This window comes from Grampus griseus (assembly GCF_964374135.1).
Source record: "Grampus griseus genome assembly, chromosome: 14".
NCBI lineage: Eukaryota > Metazoa > Chordata > Mammalia > Artiodactyla > Delphinidae > Grampus > Grampus griseus.
In genome coordinates, this window is record NC_139008.1 from 30422354 (window position 1) to 30444076 (window position 21723).

Consider the following 21723-nt stretch of genomic DNA (forward strand, 5'->3'; position numbering starts at 1 on the left):
GGAGTTTGCATCTCTCTTTTTATGTAATGTTAGAAAACCCTGTAAGTCGTCTGACACTGGAAATTGCTGGATATAGTGAACACACATTCCTATACAGGGTGTCGACACTGACCCCCAAATCTGTTCTCATGTGGGTGATTCGAGGGTGTTTTCACTGTGCCCAGCCATGTGGTGTGCACTGACCTCAGGACAAGCCCCAGCAGGAGGATCTATCACTGCTTTAATTTTTTCTCCACCTGAGGAACAGCGTTTGCACTACGCTGTCTGCACCTGTGACTGTATATCTGCAGTGAAGCCACACATTCACCCCTTTGTCCCTTTGGTTCTTTTTCAGGCTTATTTTCCGAGGCAGCGAAGGCTCAAGTGAGAGGTTCTGTAGTGGAACAGCTTCCGACAGAGAAGAAAATTCCATGACCCACAAGCCGCTGGTTTTTTACATGAAGCAGGCCTTGGGGCAGAGGTTTGAGATGTTTTTATTTTTGAAACGGCACATCTGTAAAGAATGCCCTTTACATATGTTCTAAAGAAAAGTGTACAAATGTTAGATGATTAAAGTGTCTCTGAAAAAGTGACTTCACACCATGCCTGGGGCTGGTCCCTCTCTGCCTGTGACCCCTGCTCTGTCACGCAGCTGGTCAGGTGTGATGGGACGTGCTGCTTGTGTTCCGAACGTCCTCCTGTTTCAGGAGCCGACGAGGTTCTCCCCTTTTGGCTGACGCAGACTACAGAACTCCTGGATTCCTGGAAAACAAGACAGCAGGTAAGGAAGCAGTTGCGGCTCTTGGTGGCCCTGCCCTTTGCTGGCGAGGCCGCGTCTAGATGGGGTGGAGTCCTCAGGTGGCTTAATTCTCCCAATAGTCCCATTTCGGCTTATGCCCTGAATCTGAAAGTGAGCCCAATACTGCCCACTGCCTACCTGTGGTTATAACCACAACTGGAGGCCTCACGCTGGCCCATTCTACAGATCAAGAATCCCGGAAATGATGTGATTTACCCTCAACACCATTTCACTAGGTCAAAAGGACTCAGCCACAAACCGGGAGCCTAAAGCTTTAACTACTGACGACACCTGTGCCTTAGATTCAGCGCCCCTGATGGCTGCCTGTCGTTGACTGAATCAGGCCTGCACGTGGGCTGGGTCTGGCTCACTGTGCTGCTTTTTTCTTCTTCATTTCTTTTTATAGCTTTATTGAGGTGTATTTCCTATACCATAAACTTCACCGCGTTTTTTAAACTATGACTTAGTTCACAACACTGAGGTACCAGAAGATTTTTCAAGACTCCTGGCTTCCCGGGCTGATGGGGTCATCCCAGACCTCACTACCCCAGTGTCCCCACCAAAGCTGTGTGGCCACTTATGGCTGCAGTGACCACGTATGGTCCTGAACGGGGCCTTCTCACACCCAGCCCACTCTGCTCATTTAAGTCACTTCCTGGCCCCGTGCCGTCGGGATTCACAGGACTCGCTTCAACACTTACTCTGGATTATACTTCTGTAGGCTAAAGTGGCTGGTGAATCCGGGGCTTCAACCAAAAAAGACTGTCCTTTGTCGCAACTCTTACCTTAAAGAAACAAAGGAAAGAAAATCCATGAAGAAGCACAGTGGTGATGTGAACCTGGGGCTCTTTCTGTGCCCATGACACTGAAGGTCGAGCCCACCTCACTTGTAATGAAGATCAAAGCTGAGACAGAATGTCGGGGTCTCGAGGACCTCACCGCCCCCCCCCCATCCAGCAGGGACCCTGGCTAGCGTTTCCTCGCAGCTCTGACCTGTACCTGGCTGATGGTGTTTAGTGTGTGTGCCTGCGAGTCATCTGGGTCATGTGCAGCAAATGCAGGTTCCAGGGCCCCCACTGTGATCAGATACAGCAGCTCCTAGGCAGGCCCAGGAACCTGCATTTAAAAGACCAATTCATTCTTTCAGTAAAAAGATAATGAAGGCACACAGTAAGAGTATGGAATACAAAAGGTTATACCATGAAAAATGAGTTCAAAGGAGGCTACCAGTGTTTCAAGTATCCTTCTAGAAATATATGCATATATATACATATACACACTCATGTATTTTAAAAAAAATGCTTGGGAGTGTATGACACACATATTCTGCCCGTTGCTTTCTCCATGTGTAATTTTATCTTGAAGGTCTCTCCAGGTTGGCATCCATCCATCTGCTCTGTGTACTGCAGTGCCGCCTCGGGACACACAGGTGGTCTCGCATCCAGGTGAGCACGAGGCGGGACCTTGGGCACGCGGCGTGCTCCCCTCCCGTCTGGTCCTGGGTAGACCCCGCTGCCAGCTCCTCTGCCCCCGCCCCCCCTGCTGGAGAAGCAGGATCAGTGGTTCCACGACCCACAGTCACTCCCCAGCCTCCTGGGGGGATCCTGGCCAGGCCAACCGTGGAGCAGTCGTCGCCTCAGCTCCCCAGCATGTTGCCCGGTGGGACAGGGACACCCGAGACGGGGGGCAAAGTGGGCCCCCATGTGGCCCGGGCACTGTGAACTGTGGCGGAAGCAGCTAGGGAAGCCTCCGAGTTCACGGTCGCTGGACTGGGTCTGGGAAGTCACAGGTCCCACAACAGGCTCGTGGGGCCACTTCCTTCTGATTTTCATCCAGCGTCCTCTCACTCCTCGTCCTCCCTTCCCCAGAGGACATGCCTGTCCCCTTATAAATGCGCTCTGGTCAGTTCCCCGTCTCCACAAACCTCCCCCTCCTGCCTGTCGCCTGCAGGCGGCACCCCTTGGGCACTGCCCTGTCCAAGGCTCCCCTTGTGGCCCTCCTTCCATCTGTGCAGCCCCTGGCTCCATCACCGTGCCCACCTCGCAGGTGCGGCCTGAGGTTCAGCGCCTGGCAAGGACCCGCCGGAGCCCGCAGCCAGCGCTGGGGCAGCGCGGATCTAGGCCAGGGCGCCCGGCCCCAGACGTGCTTCCGCGTGACCCTCAGGCGTGCGGGGCTGGGGAGGCTGAGGATCACGGTGCCAGAGCCCGGCCGCTCCTCTGCTGCACGTTCCCACAGGGGCTGAGGGCGTCCTTCGCGGCCTCTTGTCTGTTCCTGGTAACGTGGCTGTTCCCTCACCGGACAGAAGCGGCTCCAGAGGGTCACAGAGACCTCACTTGGCCCTGCCCGCCTCGCCGCAGCGCGTCACGGCATTAACCGCCTGTCCTTTCCGACGCCGGCCCAGCTCTCTGCAGCTACAACCAGAGGTGAGGTCTGGGGACATGAACCTTGTCACGCTAGACATGTACCCGCTGGACGGCACAGGATCAGAGGCTGCACCAGGCCACCTCTCCTGTAAGCTGCTCTAAGGACTAAGGCGGCAGCACAGCCTGGAGCGGATGGCGGTGACAGGCTGCCACCACTCACTGTCCCCCACAAGTTCATGTGGGCCGCCTGCCTCTGGAGGCCTTTGAGGGGAGGTACCTGCTCCTACGGCCCAGAGGGAAGCTCTGGTCAATGCGAAGACAGTTTACAGCAGTGGGGAAGGCTGGAAAAGCAGCCCAGTTCTCTGTTTCTTGGGGAAACCACATACCAGAAGTGCTGCTGGGAGTGGAAACAAGCGAGGTGCGATCTCCGGAGCTGCCCCCCAGGTCCCCCGGGCTTCTCGGGGGCTCTTCCCGTCCACCTCCTCAAGGCAGGCCTCCTCCGGGCTGCGCTCTCGGCCCCTCCTCTCTGCACCTCCCACCCCCCGTCGCGGGCACGTCCCCCTCCACTCCTGACCTCTCTGCCCAGCCCGCTGACCAAGCCAAGGCCTCACCCGCCTCCACACAGTGCCAGGAGGGAGCCAGCCGCTTCTCGGTGCTGCCCCCGTCTCCTCAGTGGCTCACACTGGGCAGCACGGGCGTCCGTGACACCTCTCAAATCCTGGCACTTTCCCTCTCTGTGTACCCCCCTCCCTGGCAACGCCCAGGCCCCAGTCCAGCCCTAACCTCCTCCCCGTTCTCCTGCAGCACAGCCGCCACGGCCTCGGCCTCTAGGTGCACACGGCGCCGACGCTCCCAAGGCTCTCACTTCCTAACAACTGGGGCCCGAGTGCCGTCGGTCTCTGTCGGCTTCCCTCAGGCCCAGGCACCTCTGCGTAACCTAACTGTCCCACTTCCTCATGGTGGGGCTCACACCTAACTTCAGCAAGGTCAACTCCTGCTACTGTGGGGAAATATCTGGCGGTGGGTGTCCTCACCACTCCACTCAGCGAGCCGACGCCCTGGAGTGAGTGTGGGGTGGAGGTGGGGTCCCCGGAGGACTGTTGACACTCAGGAGCGTGACCCCCGGAGGCAGGCCAGCGGCTTCCCCTCACGCTCACCGAGAGAAGCCGGGTGCAAGGAGGGCTGCGGCGGGATTCCCTGTACACTGGACATGCAGGGCACCTTCCTCGGGAGGCTTCAAGGCTAATTCTGTACCCGGCTTTGAGTCTGAACCTAATTCCTGTGTAAGAGAAGACTCGAAGGCACGCCCCTTGCCGCCTCCCCAGGTCACCCCCGGCCTGGCCCCTCCCCTTAGTGACTTCCTTTCCTCCTGCCCTCCTGCACCAGGCGTCTCCCTGACCAGTCTCTTCTCTCCTCTCCTCTGCAGGCCCCTCCCGCTGCCCCGAAGTTCTCCTGCTCCCTCGGCTACGCACCGCCACGCGTCTCACTGCTCCTCTCAGCTGGAGGGTGTGCAGCCTCCACCGGGGACTCACCCACCTATGCGCGGATCCAGAGGCACTTTGCCGAGAAGCGGGATCTTCAGGTCATGGCACATGACCTCCGCACCCCCAGTCGTCGGCGGGAATATCTGAGTCTCCTTCTGGGAGGCAAATTAAAGGGGGAGGAATCCTGATTTTGTTTCAGAATCATACGATGGACCACATTTTAAAGCAACTTTAAAAAATGGCTGTTTTGAATGTGAAAAGAATTTTCATTAAATCAGCAACAGAGGGTTTTAACTGATTCCACTTCCCGAAATGATGGGGAAAATAGAGACGGTTTCCCAGAGATCCACCCCTACGATTTCCTCAGGCACGGAGGACAGGACCTGGTTGGACGTACTCTCACCTGGCACTTGGGGCAGATGAAGCCGCTCATGTTCTCCACCACCCCGATGATGGGCAGCTTCACCTTGTGGCAGAAGCTGATCTCTTTCCGGACGTCCTGGAGCGACACCTCCTGTCAAGGTTCAAGAAGTCCAGTTATGTCAAAGTCAAAGCATAAAAAGAGAACATCCGCGTGGTGGAGGGATGGCTGCAGGGCCGTGGCATCGCCACCGTGAAGCGTTAGCGACCGTGCCCCGTGCTCCGTATTTGTTTCGTGCCGACCACGTGCGAGCCCTGTTCCAGGTGCTACTTACTTCCCACAAACCTCAAAGGATAAACCTGAACAGGCAATGTCCAATGTCCAACGAATCTACAGGAAAGCGACCCTTTAACACACCTCCATGCTCCCCTTTGCCGTCAGTGTACTAGGCTGATCCCGAGTAGGCACAGCCTTCCAGGTCAGGGCAGCCTGTGGGCTCAGCTGGCCGCCTATTTCCATAAATAAAGTTCTTCTGGAACACAGCCCGGCCCACTCTTCTGCACAGTATCTCGGGCCGCTTTCGCCCCACAATGGTACAGCTAAAGGGCCGTGACAGAGACCGTGTGACCCAAAAAGCCTGAAACAGTTACTCTCCGGTCCTTCACAGAAAAAGTACATCAACCTCTGATCCTGGTTATCATGAACCCAAGCAACTTTATGCACAAGAAGAAAATAAGGACTATTACCAGGTTTGGATCCCTTCAAATTCACTTCTGGACTCTCAATGTGCATCTTACAGTGTGAGGACTGTGGATAATCAGGGCTTAGTACCCACCCCAGTACCCCATTTAATTTTACTGCAGACACGTGTCCAAGGGTCGTGTGCTGTCAAATACGGCTACTGCTTAACATCTGTGGCTTTAACGGTCACAGGCCTTCAAAGGGTCCTGGCTTTGAGTCCTCTATTCTCCTGAGGCCCACGTTTGGCCCTCAAGCCCTTTGAGGCTGGGGTACAGGCGGAGGGGCATTTAGCTAGAAAGTAAACTGGCTGTTACTAAGCGTCTCACTGCAGTGCAGCTGTGGTTCTCTCCCTGGTATCCTCTACAAGCCCTGCTTTGTCAAAAATGACCCCACAGAAACTAACACACCACTGTAAAGCAATTATACTCCAATAAAGATGTTAAAATTAATTAATTAATTTTTAAAAATGCAGTTCTCACAAAAAAATAAAAATGACCCCTAAAGAAAGCCAGCTGCTGGACGTGCAGGGCTCCGAGAAAGTGGGCGTCCCCAGCCTGAAGTCACATTTTCTAGAGAAGTTACATACAGAGGTGCACAAACATGGGGCGTCCCCCCAGGCTTCCTGGAGAAGGGCCGGCATCTGCTCGGTCTGCTCCCCTCCTCCTGAATCCAAGGGGACTCTCTTTCCTTTCACAGTCAATATGGTATCAGAGAGGCCATCCTTGTGTCAACCCGATTGTTGCTGTTGCTTTAGACTTGACCTTTAGAGCGGTTTTAGGTTCACAGAAAGCACAGAGTTCCCACGTACCCCTGCCCCACGTGGAAAGCCCTGCCCACTGTCAGCACCCGCATCAGAGCGGACGTCCCCACTCCACTGTCCTCATAGGTCATTTCTTTGGGACCTACTCTTGAGAGCACTGCTGGTCTACGGGTGGGCCCCAGCCTCTCTTTAAAAATTCAGTAGGAAACATTCCTAACAACAAATTCGTCTTCTCTCCAGCGCCATCCTCGGGCCAGGCGCCCTTGGCCCCCACCCCCGCCCCAGCCACCTGATGCCTCCCTGTCCGCTGACAGCAGCTGGACCGAAGATAAACGTAAGGTTTCTGCGGATCCCAGGCAGGGCATGCTGCAGAGCCCAGGGTCTTGGGCTGTGGGAGAAAGAGGCCCTCCGGGGTGGGGGGCCCTGGCTCACCTGCGGTGTGGTGATGATCACCGCCCCATCGATGTGCGCTGCGGCCAGGTACTGCACGGCCGAGAGGTGCTCGTCCGACGTCCCGGGGGGGGTGTCCACGATGAGGTAGTCCACCTCGCCCCAGTCCACGTCCCGGAGGAACTGCTTGATCATGCCTGCAAGGAGAAGCCGCGGGGATGCCTCCTCTCTCCCGTCCTTCTGACTCTCTTTACAGAAGCACAGCTCGTGGCCTTTACGTACGGATCACCTGTGCTCTCAATCAGTGGTGCTTGGCAACGTCTGGGGACACGTCTGCTTGTCAATGACTAGGGTGGGAGTTCTACTCGCCTCTGGAGCACAGAGGCCAGGGTACTGCTAAGCCCCTGTGCCATGGAGGACAGCCCACCCTCCCCAAACAAGGAATTATCTGACTCAGTACGCCAACAGCACCGAGGCTGAGGAACCTTGCCCAGATAGGCACTTTCGCATCATTACCTGCAGCCTCAATGCCTAGCCAACCTGCTACTGATTTCACCTCACATACTTCTCTCTTTGACACAAATAAGAACACAAACCACCTCAGGAATAATTTCAGGGTTAGGGAGATTTTCAGGAGAGAAAAACCCCTAATAGATTTTAAAAATTATAACATTTTATTAAATAAAACTGGTATTTCTGTTGGCTCTCTTCAACCAGTGAAGAGGCAACCAGATGCATAAAAATAATGCTCTAGGAAGCCCAGCAGGATGAGCCTGAGGCCATCCTGACAGGACGGGATGCAATTCTGCCCTTGGAAGGACGTGATAAGAGACAGAAAGCAGAGTGGCAAACCATTTTTCTTTGGTCCCCTCCAGATAACGGCATCATCGGGGCTGCTGAGCAAGAAACCCACCGACATCACCCCCAAGTTGTCTTCCAGGAACTAGAAAGGATGACGCAAGAAACATTTTACTTAAAACCACAGTGCAAGGCACTTCCCTATGTCTTTTGTCTGAGCTCTGGCTGAAAAAAGTGGGGGGACAAAATTACTGTGTGATCTGTGAGTATATTCACTCTTTGAATCCTTAAATCTTTTTTCTTTTTTTCGAAAAAAATCATTAAAGAAAAAGGTTACCATATTGGGGGGATTGAAAGAGTCACCATACGGCCTTATGGCAACGACAGTGAACTCAGCTGAAATAAACAAACCTCGTCTCCTTTACTATCTTAACCTGGGTTGGCAAACTATGGCCCCACTTCTGGTTTTGTATAAAGTTTTATTGGAAAACGGCCACGGTCATTCATTTGCTTATCACTACTTTCCAGCTATGACGGTGGCAACTGTATGGCCCACAAACTGGAAATATTTACTCTCTGAGCCTTTACAGAAAAAGTGTGCCAAGCCCAGGTTGGAACTGGATTCCCTGTGCCTAGGAAAGTGCCTCAATAAATATCTGTTGACGATAAACAGTTACAACCCTTTATGTACACATACGACAAGAGATCCTGAAGAAAAGGGGGTCAGCACTCACCACTGGAGACCAGCCCGAGCCACTCTGGTGAACCTGCAAGAACAGAAGCCCATGCTTATTTGTGAGAAATTATACGCCCTGGTCACGCTTCTCTCACAGACGAAGTTTACGCAGTAGGAAGGCAGTTTTATAAATGACGATTCATTGTCTTAAATGCTACCACTAAATTCTTAATAGGGAGTGAACAGAGCGGGGTCAGGGGCTGGGTTATGGATGATAGAATTCATTTGCCTTTTCCCTCCCAGGCTGGGTTATTTGGAAACTGCTTAGATATCTGGTCAGGGGACCAATGTTACCGGAGTCCAAATATAATTTGGGATATTTTAAAAGTGTGACAGAAATCAGTTGGGGGTTGCTGAGAAGATGCAGGCAACTGTGGAGCAGCGAGGCAGTCTCTGTACAAGTCCAGGAGTGGAGGGATGACCTTTAGTGAAACAGTAGACACAGAACCCTCCCATCAGTGGTGTGAACTTCAGGGCTGAGCTGCTGCCCCCAGGGGACAACAACTGGGGAAGTGGTGTCAGTGGGAAGCTTGGGCTACTGCAAGACCCAGACCCTCTCCTCGCAGTAGGTGTTCACTAACTGCCAGGGTTCAAGTCCGTATCAACGCTTTACTATGAAACAGGAACTTACGCAACTTCCAACCACACATCAATCTTAGATTTACGGTTCAAGTAACGCTGGACCCAGAACAGAAAGCCCATTTTTCCTGATGAATTCTTACTTTTTTAAACAGTCTTTTGAGATATAATCCACATACCACACAACTCACCCATTTACACTGTACAGTCAAATGGCTTCAGGATATTCACAGAACTGTGCATCCATCGCCACACCAACGCTAGAACACCTTCGTTACTCTTAGAAGATACCCTGCACCCCTTAAGTGTCGCCCCCGATCCCCACACTCCCCCCAGTCCTAGGGGACCACGGATCTACTGTGTCTACAGGTGTGCCTGCTGCTGACATTTCACAGAATTGCAATCAGATAACATGGGGTCCTTTGTCACTGGCTTTGAAGTCACACTTAAAAAAGAAAAACCCATTGATTCCTATTAATACTAATTCTCTAAGTCACTGGTTTTGAAAGAGGGGTAAACACGATGATCCAATAGCACAGGAGGAGAAAATAGTAGAACTTCTGTTATCTCACCATTTTAAATTTTCAATTTTTATAACTACTTGTGTCCTGGCCCAGTGAGTAGTACATGCACGTGACTGACGGTAACGGACCCCCGTGCTGGGGGGCCACGTGCTCAGAACTGCGATTCCTGCTGCTTCGCAGCAGGGCAGAAGCAAGTCCCAAGCCCTGAGCAGAGTCCCCGAGGACTGGCTCTGGCTACTCTCTGCCACCCCGTCCCTCTGCCCCGTCCCCGTGGGCCACTTTGCTGAGGACACGAGGACACTCCTGCACGCGCGCCCCATCCCAGCGCACCCTTCTCTGGGTTCTCTGAGCAGGGTGCCCTTGACCACCCCCTCCCAAAGAGCAGCTCCCCTGGCCGCCCTGCCCTGCCGAGTCTGTCCCCTTACCCTGCTTAGTGTCCTATTATCACCTGCCCCTCCCACAAGGGTAGGGTCTTTATCTGCCTTGTTCTCCTCTGAACCTCAGCACCCAGCGCTTCAGTAAAGAATGTACGGATCCCAACACCCCAGGAAAAGCCTAGTCCTCCAGCCCGGCTTCAGTGCACCCCCCAGGGGAACCTTTCTTGGATGGCTCTGTGCCACCTAGAAGGGAGGGAACAGCACGTGCTGCTCCACCCCCGCCCGCATTCTTTGCCTGCCTCGCAGTCTCACTTCCCCTCTGGTGACCACAGGAGCAGAGATATTTCCTTGCTTCCAGAGTACAGAAGCCTAGTCAGCCCTGGTCTAGCTTTCCCAGCCAGGGCTAAGTTTCTGTGTCTGACTTCTGCATTTGACGTATTGTTTCCCTTCCCCTCTAAGAAGGCATTGAAACTAACAATTCTCAGAAGGTTTGAATGAACTTAAATATAATCCACACCGCCCCCAAACTCACGGCTGTTGTTAAAAGGAGACAGGCGGTCTAGTGAACCTTTACCTGATCTCGTCACGTCCCGGTAAAAAGGCACGGGCTCCGCTGACCCCCTGGCTTAGGGTTAGCGGCTTGGCGCTACAGTTTACCGTAAGAAAATGCTTCCCTGCATTTTGTCTTGTCACTATTACCTGTTCTCCTTCCAATCCCATGATCTTGGGAATTGACGGGCCGCATATATCAATGTCTAGAAGAGCCACCTGGGGAAAAGAGGAGACGTGATATAAGCAGATGTACAGTCCTCCAGATGTGCACAACCGGGAGGGGACGGGGCTCCAGGAAAAGGAGGGAGGGGAGAAGGTGAAGAAAAACTGGGTTGAACTTGGACCGAGCGGAATCTCATGAGGGAGAGCTACAACATTTATCTTCCGGGCCACAGAGACACAGACGAAACTCCTAACAAGAACCTGCGAAGTACACCCACACCCCCGGCGCTCTGCCCATGGCCCTGCTGCACCCCAGCCACCCTCAGTATGGCCTATTTTCAGGCTGAGCTTATAGTCCAGGGTATCAGGTCGCTTGACAATTCAGGCCCAGCCACTGTTTACGTAGCCCTTACCATGTATTGGGGTGTGTGTGTGTGTGTTTGCACACACACCTGTGTGTTCGGGATCATTATCTCTGCTTTATAGAAGAGGAAACTGAGGTTCAGAGAGGCCCAGAGACTTGTTCAACGAGCAAGAAGCAGAGCTGGGACATGAACTGAGGTCTCTGGACTCCGACGCCAGGGCTCCTCCCACTACCCCGGGGGCCTGGCAAGGAGGGCCTGAGTGGACCCTCTAGCTGAGCTCTGACCAAGCCCTGTTTTCCTGTGATGCTGAAAGTTAATGATGGCTTAGGCTCAACTTCTAAAAAAGAAAGTGAAAATAAGGAAATCTACAGAAGTTCTTTGCTAGTGATACGTGCAGCCTTCGATGACTCCTTCTACCCCAAACGCCCTGCGTTCCCCATCTGATTCGTGAGAAGGTCTGAGACAGCCTTCAGAAACCTTCTAAGGAGCAGGGCCGTGCTCATCTTGAAAGCTCTCACATCCTAGATCCAAAGGAGAGCACCTCTGGGTAACTTTTTAACTTTTAACTTTTTAACTAATGCCCCAAATTAGTTTCTTGCTTTCCTCTTCAATCCTCTCTGGACAACCTCCTATGATCCTCACATGACTTCACACCAGGTCAGGAAAGTGGTTCCTTCGTACACTGGATAGTCGTTTGCCTCAAGCGCCCTCTGCTGGACCTCAAGAAGAATGCACCAGAACAACGCTCACCCTGAAGACCCATCAGGGTGAAGACCTCATCCTGAAGACCTGACTTCCGTGGCCTTCCTGATGCTTCAGGCTGATGTGTGGTTAATGATCCAGACGTTTTACATCAGAGCCTCACAACTTGGGAAATTATACCATCGCTACGACCCTAACGGAGACTTTCGTCAATAATCTCGAGTTTCTAGCCACTTGGTCTAGAAAATCTCGTTCTCTTTTGGGAACAGTTTAATCAGTTTCCTTTGGAGGAATTACACCCCCTCTTCCCCACAACCAAGTGGGTATCTTGAGTGAAGTGATACAAGAAAGAGATCACATGCACTCACTCTGCGGTGGAACCCGAAAAGGCTGTGGTACATTCCTGCTACCCAGCTCTCCAGTGGCCGTGTCCTGTCCCCTTCAGACATTCTGCTGATCCTGCCGCTACCCCCATATCCATCCAATTAATTCCCTTTCTGCCCCAGTTACACCAGAGAACCCCAGCTGGAAGAAACATGCCTGCAATAATCCTCACAGGGTCTGTGGAAGGTGCTAGAAGACTGATGGGAAGAGGAGGCTTTGCCACACCTCTCCCAGCTAGAAAGTGGTGGAGTGGGTGCTGCAGGGCTGTCAGGATCCACAGCGTTCCCTACCTAGCGCCCCATACTTCCGGAAGCGGGCTCAGCACTAACTGCTGGCACTCTGAGGCCGTGTCACCTCGCACAAGCTGCTTCTCCTCCCCGATCTGTCTGAGCTTCTGATCTGCGAAACTAGTGTTTCGGGAGATCATTAGGCTCCTTCCAGCCCTCGAGTCTACAAGCCCCCGAGAGGGCCTCAGACACTATAGCCTGGACCTTTTAATGACACAGCTTGCCTTTCAGCTCACAGGGCAGGATGATAAGCTGGGAACTGACGGGAGCTGCTGACTCCTGCGGTGGGAAGGAGGCACGTGATTCTTGGATGTCTCACAGCTCAGGTCTGCGCCATAGAGGCTCCTCCTCCTCCCTTCGCTCCAACCTGCACATTCCCCGGCCCACCTGTGATCAGTCAGGGGCTACCCTGCGATTCAAGGCCCTCTGCAAACCATCAGACACCTGCCTGACCAAGTGCTATCATGGAACAGCCTTGCTTGCAGTCAGTAATGAGCTGCCACTGGGCGGCAGGCAGAAAAGGACAGGGCAGTCCTCACCACCCTGCTGAATTTAGGGCAGGGAGGGGTGTGAGCTGCTTGACTTTAGTCAACAAGACACTCGGTGTGCACTCTGTGCCCACGCAGGGCACCCTTTGGAGACAGTGATGTTTTCTGTCACCAGTAGGTCTGCCTGAGGGGAGACAGACTTTCTTAAGTGCTGACTTTTTTTTTTTTAAGCACCACTGCAAGAAAAAAATCCAGCTCATCTAGCCATGTTTCCACGCAGCTGGTGAGCTTCCCTTCAGTTTACTGCAAAGTTTCAACGTGTGCGCAGTGGGACTTCAGAACGTAACAACACGGAAGCGTGATTCTATGTAAACAGCTGTCTATTCACAAGTGGTTCCTTGTAGCTGGCCTGGTTAAAGTACATCTCCAGGCAGCTGTTTAAGAAAATGCCTGACAGCTTCTGAAAGCAAAGATTATTCTGGGTAACATGGATCATCGCAGAAAACAGATTTCTTGGCTGGCCAACTGGCCAATACAAACTTGACCCTCAGACGGCAAAAGATTGTTGACTAACAGAAGAACAGATGGGCAAGTATATGTGAACCTGATTGGCACTGGACTCTTGGTGGGCTACAAACTCATTATCACCAAAGCAGAAATAGTCTTCACCCCTCCATATTCTATCAGGGACATTTACTGAGCACTTCCTATGCATCAGGCATCGTGTTAAGCATTTTACTGTTACGAGTATCATCTCACTCGGTCCTGAGTCCCATTTTACAGATGAGAAAACTGAGGCAGAGACAGTCTGATAACCTGCCCAAGGTCACAGCAGTGGTATCGGCGGCACTGGGATGTGATCGTGGGCAGACCGACTCCAGAGCCTGTGTCCTTGGCCACCACGCTAGTCTGCACCCACCTCCTGCCCCAAACGCTCAGCTAGACTTCTGACCCTCCTTCTTCTCCAAGAGTTGGAGGCCCTGCTGCTCCATTTGTTCCTGCCGTTGGTTCTAGCACTGCCCTGGTTGTGTCCTCGTGGCCTCTCATGGAGACAAGAGCAACACCACCTGCTGGTTTACCGTCACCCTCTGACGACACTCGATCACACACTCAGCTGCTGCTATAGCAACCCTCAAACCATGCCTCTTTCCCGCTGGAACATCTTCCCAGGGCGTTAAAGCCTCCCAGGTCTGGCTCAGGCTGAGCCTCACCCTCGGCCCCTCTGCTGCAGCAGCAGCAGCCCTGCCTGCCCAGCCTGTCTGCCCCGGCAGTCCCAGCTCTGCGCCTCTGCCTCCACCTCCTCCTGCCACATCCCATCGGCCGCCATCAGAGTCCAAGACCGCCTTCTCCCACGAGCCTGCCCAGCTGTCCCCTGCCAGTCACTTCTCCCTTTCCCCAGATGCCTAGAGCACATCTTGGGTAACAGATACCAGATTCCAGAGAAGCCCATGTCAGTCATGTAGGCCAACAAAAGCAGCTCCACATGTCATAAAATGATCCGAAGAGAAATGAGTTATAAGCAGGATTCAGAGTCCTAGTGAGAGAAACACCAAGCTTTACAGGTCCCCTAGCCCAGCCTCTGCACTGTCCCAAGGCCACGGCCTCCCCAACGTTTCAATCCTCCCCCAAAGAAGTTCTTCCCCAGCCAGCACTAGTGCTTCTGGAGCTACAAACCAAACCAGGGGCCGGCGAACTACAACCCAGGGCCCAAACCCAGAATGCCACCTGTTTCTGTACAGCCCATAGCTAAGAATGGCTATTACGTTTCTAGAGTTGGGGGGAAAAAAATCAAAAGAATACATTTATTTCACGACAGGGTGAAAATTATGAAATTCAAATTATATGAAATTCAAAGTTTTATTAGAACACAGCCACACTCATTTGTTCACAGGTTGTCCATGGCTGCTTTCATGTTCAAGGGAAGAACTGAATAGTTGCTACAGAAACTGTATAGCCTACGAAGCCTAAAATATTTACCGTCTGGCTCTTTATATAAAAAGTCTGCTGACCCCTGAAGTAAACTCTACTTTCGTAGCCCAACGATTTAAAAAAATATATTCCTGGAGCCTTCGGTGAGGTATCTGAGAGGCCACTGTTTATCTGTGTGTGTGTGTGTGTGTGTGCACGCGCGTGTGTGTGCGTGCACACACGCACACGCTCAAGCATATTGAGGGCAGGTCGGAATGGTGGGCTTGATCCCCCTGCCCAAGGTAGCTACCTTTACCGGGTTTTTTGTGGAGGAAATAAAGCCTTTATTTTATTAAGAATTTAAGGCGCTATTTCATACTGGAATAGAATGGTTTATCTCACACAAGTAGAAAGTATGCAGTTTATCCAGTTATTAGAGTTTAAAAAAAATAACTGGCAATATGTGGCAGTTTTGCACTCCCCACTAGCACTACCTTAAAAAAAAAAAGCCAAACAAAAGTGAAAGGTCATTTGCCAGTTATAAAATAAATGTGAACTGAAAGTTAGTTAGCCCTTATTTATATAAAAATAAATTTCAACATTCAAAATGCACAAAGAAAAAACTAATTTTCAAAAATATATCAGTGTATGGAAAGAAGGCACGCACCAAGACCAAGGAAAGAACTGGAATGGCTGTTTCAATGTTTGTTCAATGTTTCAACATGAACACAATAAAATTGTTTCCATGTTACAAGGAACTCCTCTGCAGGCCCCAAACAGCACTCTGACGGGAAAACAGCAGAGTTGGTTGGTGATCCACACAGAGTGTGGTGGGCTCTCTCACCCAGTGCACACACGGCACCAACATACAAGTCCTCACCACGGCTCGTATTTCAGGGCTCAACGTGTTGAGCAGTGGCGTCTAAGAGACACCGAAGCTTTTCTAGCAGTTCTGGTACGTATATATATTTTTTTCAATTAGAATTTTGAACATAATTTCATTTTGGCAAAACCAAATGGTGGAACGTGTTCTGTGTTAAAAAAAACAAAAAGACCCCGCAGCATTCATGGTTTCATCAGGTATAAAATTGTAATCAAAGTGAATACTGGGATCATTTCCTAAGATCAGTGCAAAACCATCATGAGTCCCAATGAATAACCTGTATTTTTAAAATCACAGGCACTGCAAATTTCCATTTGATCTTTTTGGTAAAAGTAATTTTTTTCTTCCTCACCCTACCACACCTTTTATTAAAGCTGAAATCCTGAGAGCAGTACTGGGGAATTTGAGTTTTCAAGCTCCTCTGTGTACGTGGGTGTAAGTGAATGGCCTAGTGCAGGGGTTGGCAAGCGTTTTCTTCAAGGGCCAAACGGAAAGTATTATAGGCTTCGTGGGCAAAATCAAGGATTAAGAAGTACTAACGTAACACTGTAAAAGCAACCATTTATAAATGTAAAAACCATTCATAGCTCACAGGCCATAAAAAGACAGGAGATGGGCTGGATTTGACCACAGGCTACCGTTGGTAGACCCCTGACCTAGAAAAAGGCAGAAGGGGTTCATTAAGAGAAAGAAGCCTGAACTTAACATAATAAATAATCAGCAAGCCAAGAGAAATGTACACCTGCCAGCCATGTTCATGGCTAGAGAATCCAATGAAATAGTCATTTCATTGCTCGACTGCCTTGCACTTCCTCGTTCTCTCTGCAGGGATCTAGATTCCAAAGAGGCCAGATAAACTGACACTAACGAGTCAGCTCCCTACGAGCCATCATGAGCCCTAAGACACGAGCCTCTCCCAGTTTTTCCTTAAGGTCCCACCTGTGTGTTTTCATCTTCCGCTAGGCCGTGGGCCAGGTGGGCACTGAATGTGCTTTTCCCAACGCCGCCTTTCCCAGACAACACCAAGATCTTGTGTTTCACGGTCTTCATTTTTTCTTTGATTTCCTCTATGGCTGCAAAGAAAGCAATTCAGATGACCAAGCTCCTGACTCAATCTTTTTTTATTTTTAAAAAATTTTTATTGGAGTATAGTTGATTTACAATGTTGTGTTAGTTTCAGGTGTACAGCAAAGTGAATCAGTTATACATATATCCACTCTTTTTTAGATTCTTTTCCCACATAGGCCATTACAGAGTATTGAGTAGAGTTCCCTGTGCTATACAGTGGGTCCTTATTAGTTATCTATTTTATATATAGTTATTAGTTATCTATTATTAGTTATCTATTATCTATTAGTTATCTATTATTAGTTATCTATTTTATATATATATATATATATATATATATATATATATATATATATAAAATCCCAATCTCCCAATTTATCCCTCCACTTCCTTTCCCCCATGGTAACCATAAGTTTGTTTTCTCTATTTCTCATTTGTGACTCTATTTCTGTTTTGTAAATAAGTTCATTTGTACCATTTTTTTAGATTCTACATATAAGCGATATCATATGATATTTGTGTCTCTCTGAATGTCACTCTTCCCATGGGCTGGAAGAAGCTAAATCCTTGGGCTATTTCAAGGGATCATGAGTGAAACTGCACCTCATCAATGGTAGTAATAAGTGCTACCAAAAAACCCCAAACCAAAACCAAACAAAACAAAACCCAAGGCTACGAGTACATCTGACATTTCCTTATTTATCGGTTTACTTGTTTGTCTCCCCTACTAGAATATAAAGTCCATGAAGGGGGGGGCTCTGAAGTGTTCACACTATATTCCCAGTTCCAGAACAGAACTTTCAATGCAGCAATGATTCCCAACCTGCGGGCAAACCCCACCAGGGCACATCTGGCAATGTCTCGGGATATTTTTGGTTGTCACAGGAAGGAGTATTGCTGGCAGGTAGTGGGTAGAGGCCAGGGATGCTGCTAAATGTTCTGGGCAGAGAAACAGTGCAGACATCCCCACCACAAAGAATTATCCAACCCTGAGGGTCAGTAGTGCCAAGAGTGAGAAACTGACACATTGCAGGCACTTAGTTACCTGTCATTGATAACTATCACTATTACACATTTACTACGCTTTCAATATTTCATCCTAGTTCAAATCCCTAAAACAACACTGTAACTATTTTCCCCCCATTTTTGATGAGGAAACGGAGGCTCAGAGAGGTTAAGGCTTTTTAATCACCTCATCTGTCTCATTCATAGCCGTATCCCCAGCACAGAGCACTGTGCCTGCAAGTGATCAATAGATACTTCTGTTGAATTAATGGGAGAATCGCTCCTCAAAAGGAAGGAAATTTTGTCCAAAGAAAACAGCTGGCGGAGCTAGGATTTAAGCCTAAGTTCCCTGACTTCAAACTTTATACCCTATTCCCTCTGGTGCCGGCCTCCTCCCAACCACTTCCAGTTACTGTCACTCAAACCGCTGGTCCCACCCCTCACCTCTTACGACTTTCTCCCATGCCCCGCCCCTCCTGAGACCCCTTTTGACTCCACGCCAGTCACGGGTTCAGGCTCCGCCCCCACCCCGCCAATTTTCTCCTCTCCTAGCCTTTTAAAAGCCCTGACCCTCTGGGCCCCGCTCCTGTCACTCATCCCTCAAGCCCCGCGCCTTATCCTGAAGACGACTCCACGACCCGCCTCCTCTGGGCCCCTGCCCCTCATCCTTAAGGCCCCTATCCCAACACCATCCACACCCCGCCCACGTCCCGCCTCTTCCAGGACAGCGCTTCTCACTTCCCGTTGGAGCCTTGCCCCTTCCTCACCCGGGTCCGGAGCGGCACCAGCTCCAGAAGCGCAGAGCCCCTGGTTGGGGCACCCCTGACATGAGGCCCCTCGACCTGCTTGGGCGCTGCCGACCCCGGGACAGTCTGCGCGAAGACAAGATCACAGTTAGAGTGGCTCCTGTCCTTTCAGGCCCGCCCCCCACGCCCCCTCCGCGGGCTCACCATGAGGCACCTCCTCCATCCCGCTGCCTTGGACGCGTACGCGGTCACCGGAAACCGCCGTTACGTATTTCCGCCTCGTGGCGCCCAATCTGACCCTCCAGCTGCGCGAAATTGTGTCTCGAAAGAGGGCTGTGCGCACGCGCGAGCCTTGTGATGGGAGTTTGGGACTGTTCTCTTTCTGTTCCTTTTAAAATTGAGTTGCAGATATCTATCATAAATACTTCGGCATGTATCTCCTAGGATCAAAGGCTTTGTCCTACATGACTTCAATACCATTTTCATATCCGAGATTTAACATTAATGCAAAACTTAGCTAATATTCACTTTGTATTCAGATTAAGGAAGAGCCCCCTGCTCCCCCAACCCCCCTTGATTAGATTCAAGGATTTTTTTAAAATTAATTAATTAATTTTATTTTGGGTCTTCGTTGCTGTGCACGGGCTTTCTCTAGTTGCGGTGAGCAGGGGCTACTCTTCGTTGCGGTGCGCGGGCTTCTCATTGCAGTAGCTTCTCTTGTTGCAGAGCCTGGGCTCTAGGTGCGCGGGCTTCAGTAGTTGTGGCACATGGGCTTAGTTGCTCCGTGCCTAAGCCCTGGTCCGGGAAGATCTTCCCGGACCAGGGCTCGAACCCGTGTCCCCTGCAGTGGAAGGCAGATTCTTAACCACTGCATCACCAGGGAAGCCCCCAGGTTAAAGTTTTTAGCAGAATGCACTTACAGTTGTGTCACAGCAGGAAGCACGTAATGCCAGTTGGTTCCATTATTGGTGACGTGAGGGCTTGATCACTTGATAAAGATGGTGTGTGTCCTGTTTCTCCAGGGAATGGCACCATTTTCCATTTGTAATTAATACAGACTCTCTGGGGAGACACATTGAGATCATATGAATATCCTGTTCTCGATCAGCCTTCACTCAGTGGTTTTAACATCCTTGCCTGGATCAGTTGCATAGGTGTTTGCAAAATTGTGCTTTTTCCCAGTCCTTATCCTTATCTCAATTAATTGGCATTCCTCAGTAAATAAGTTTCCCTCCCACCCTTTTTTTGAGAATCACTATGGACTCATGGGTTTTTTAAAAATTCTGTATTTAAGAATAAATTATCATTATTCTTTATGGTCAATTTTCCCCCAAAATGTGGCCAGTGAAGCCTCATTAGGCTTCTGTGTCTTGGACATTAATCAAACCCCTTTGAGCACTTTCTTGCTTTCTGACAATAGGATGTTCCAGGCTCTCCTATTTTCTTTGCTGCAGCTATTTCTCCAAGGACCCCTGGTTGCTTTTCCTGGAGAATTGTCTTTAGAAACCATCCAAGATGTGGATGCTGTTTGCTCATTGCTACAGGAGTATCATTGCTTACAGGTTTGGGACAAATTTTTATGAGTGAACAAACTTTCCCCAGCCTCAGGCACTAAGGATATAGAAACTCATTAAAAATAATGTATCAGTTGCCTATCCCTGCCACCGATTATAGCTGGCACTTGTGGAATGCTTACGATTCGCCAGCTGTTACCTGGTGCTTTTATGTGAATTACCTAATTTATGCTCTTCATCAATCCTGTCCTCTAGGTCCTACGATCTCTATTTTTGGATGAGAAAACTGCCTTTCACAATGATTAAACGACTTTCCTAAGGTCACACAGATAATAGCGAGGGAGCCAGACTGATGAACTTTGGCTGTCTGGCCCCAGAGCCTGAACTCTCATCCATAACATATGGTGCTAGCGATACCAAACTGATCTAGTTCCTTCCTGTCTTCCTGGAGCCCAACTCGGTTGGGACAACAGATACTGAAGCACGTAATTGCGATGTGATAAGTGCTACGACAGAAGAGGATCAGAGTGATAGGGGTCAGGAAAGAATTCCTGAGTAGGAGACACCCAGATTGGGGCAGGGTAGGGTGAAGGCAAGTAGCGTTTCAAACTGAGCAAACAGCCTGAGCAAAGCCTGGTGGTCAGAGGAGCTCCCTTACGAGGCAGCGAGTATTGTGATTTCTGTTTTGCAGGTCAGAAGACTGGGTCACAGAGAATGACTTGCCCAGGGTCTCAGGGCCAGTAAGTGGCAGAGCTGGGACTCCAACAAAGTCTGGTATAGGGCCTGGGCTTTTAACCACTCTGCTGTACACTGGGAGGCAGGATACAAGTTATGCTCCTTTCACTGAGACTCAGAGAGCCTTGCCCAGGGTCTCACAGCCAGCAGGCTCCACTGAATTCTTCTGAGCACAGGCTCTTTTTCTCCCAGTCACACTGCAGAAGCCTCAGGCCAGCCCACTTCAGGTGTTCCTTCCTGATGTCCCCTAAGACATTTCCTGCACGTTCCCCCTAGCTGTTTTCAGCGGCAGGGCCACTTCAGAGCTCTTTTGTCCCGAATTGCACAGGGCCCTCCCACTCAGCACTCAGTGGGTCTTTGCTCAGTGGCAGGGAGGAAAAAGTCTACTGTCCTTCAACCTTCCCCTCTCTACTCGCTTCTCTCCACAAGGCTGTAAGAATGATGGTGAAATCAAACAAACCTCTCAACTTGGCTCCAGGTCTCTCTCCTACTCTCCCAGCCAAATTCCTGTCTCACCTGGGATGGAACTTTCCACCTGTTGTATTTGGGAGCAGAAGGGTGGGAGCCAGGTGGCAAAGCAGATTCCCAGGCCCATCCCTGACCTCCTGACTCAGAAACTGGAGGGCTGGACCAGGGAATCTGTATCTTCACATTCTCACAGGATAGTAATTACATCCACTAAGTTTGAGAACCACTTCTTACAATGAGCACTCCTCAAGAATGTTCTTGGCCCACTTTTAGTCGCACTTGCCACATCCTCCCCACCATGAACAGCTTTATGTCCACGGCATCCTCCGATATTCCATATGAAACATTCCCCAGTCTCCAGCCCCTATTTCTCCCTAAGTTCACACACATGTATCTCAGTCGATGCTTATTGGATTTTACTGCACTGCTGTCCTATGAACATAAAACTCATGTCCACAACTTTCTCCTCAAACCAGTTCCTGTCTCTGGAGTTCTCATCTCAGAGACTGACACCACCACTGCCGAAGAACTCAAGTCATCAATCGGAGCACCAGCCTTGCTTAGT

At 50.5% G+C, this 21723-nt stretch overlaps 1 protein-coding gene across 2 annotated transcripts; it reads right to left on the reverse strand.

Annotated features, from left to right (window-relative positions):
* Window positions 1-458: 458 nt before the first annotated feature.
* NUBP1 (NUBP iron-sulfur cluster assembly factor 1, cytosolic) lies at window positions 459-18689 on the reverse strand. Of its 2 annotated transcripts, none has more exons than XM_082670807.1 (11): window positions 18646-18689; window positions 18463-18567; window positions 16562-16695; window positions 10591-10659; window positions 8410-8442; window positions 7730-7820; window positions 6920-7074; window positions 5029-5139; window positions 4678-4780; window positions 1480-1563; window positions 459-741 (listed from the first exon to the last, which is right to left on the reverse strand). In XM_082670807.1, the coding sequence occupies exons 1-11, from the start codon at window positions 18662-18664 to the stop codon at window positions 683-685; spliced, it is 963 nt and encodes a 320-aa protein (XP_082526933.1). In that variant the 5' UTR covers window positions 18665-18689; the 3' UTR covers window positions 459-682. The 2 variants fall into 2 exon arrangements, with proteins under 2 accessions (XP_082526933.1, XP_082526932.1); XM_082670806.1 differs by having other exon boundaries at window positions 5023-5139.
* Between the last annotated feature and the right edge of the window lie 3034 nt (window positions 18690-21723).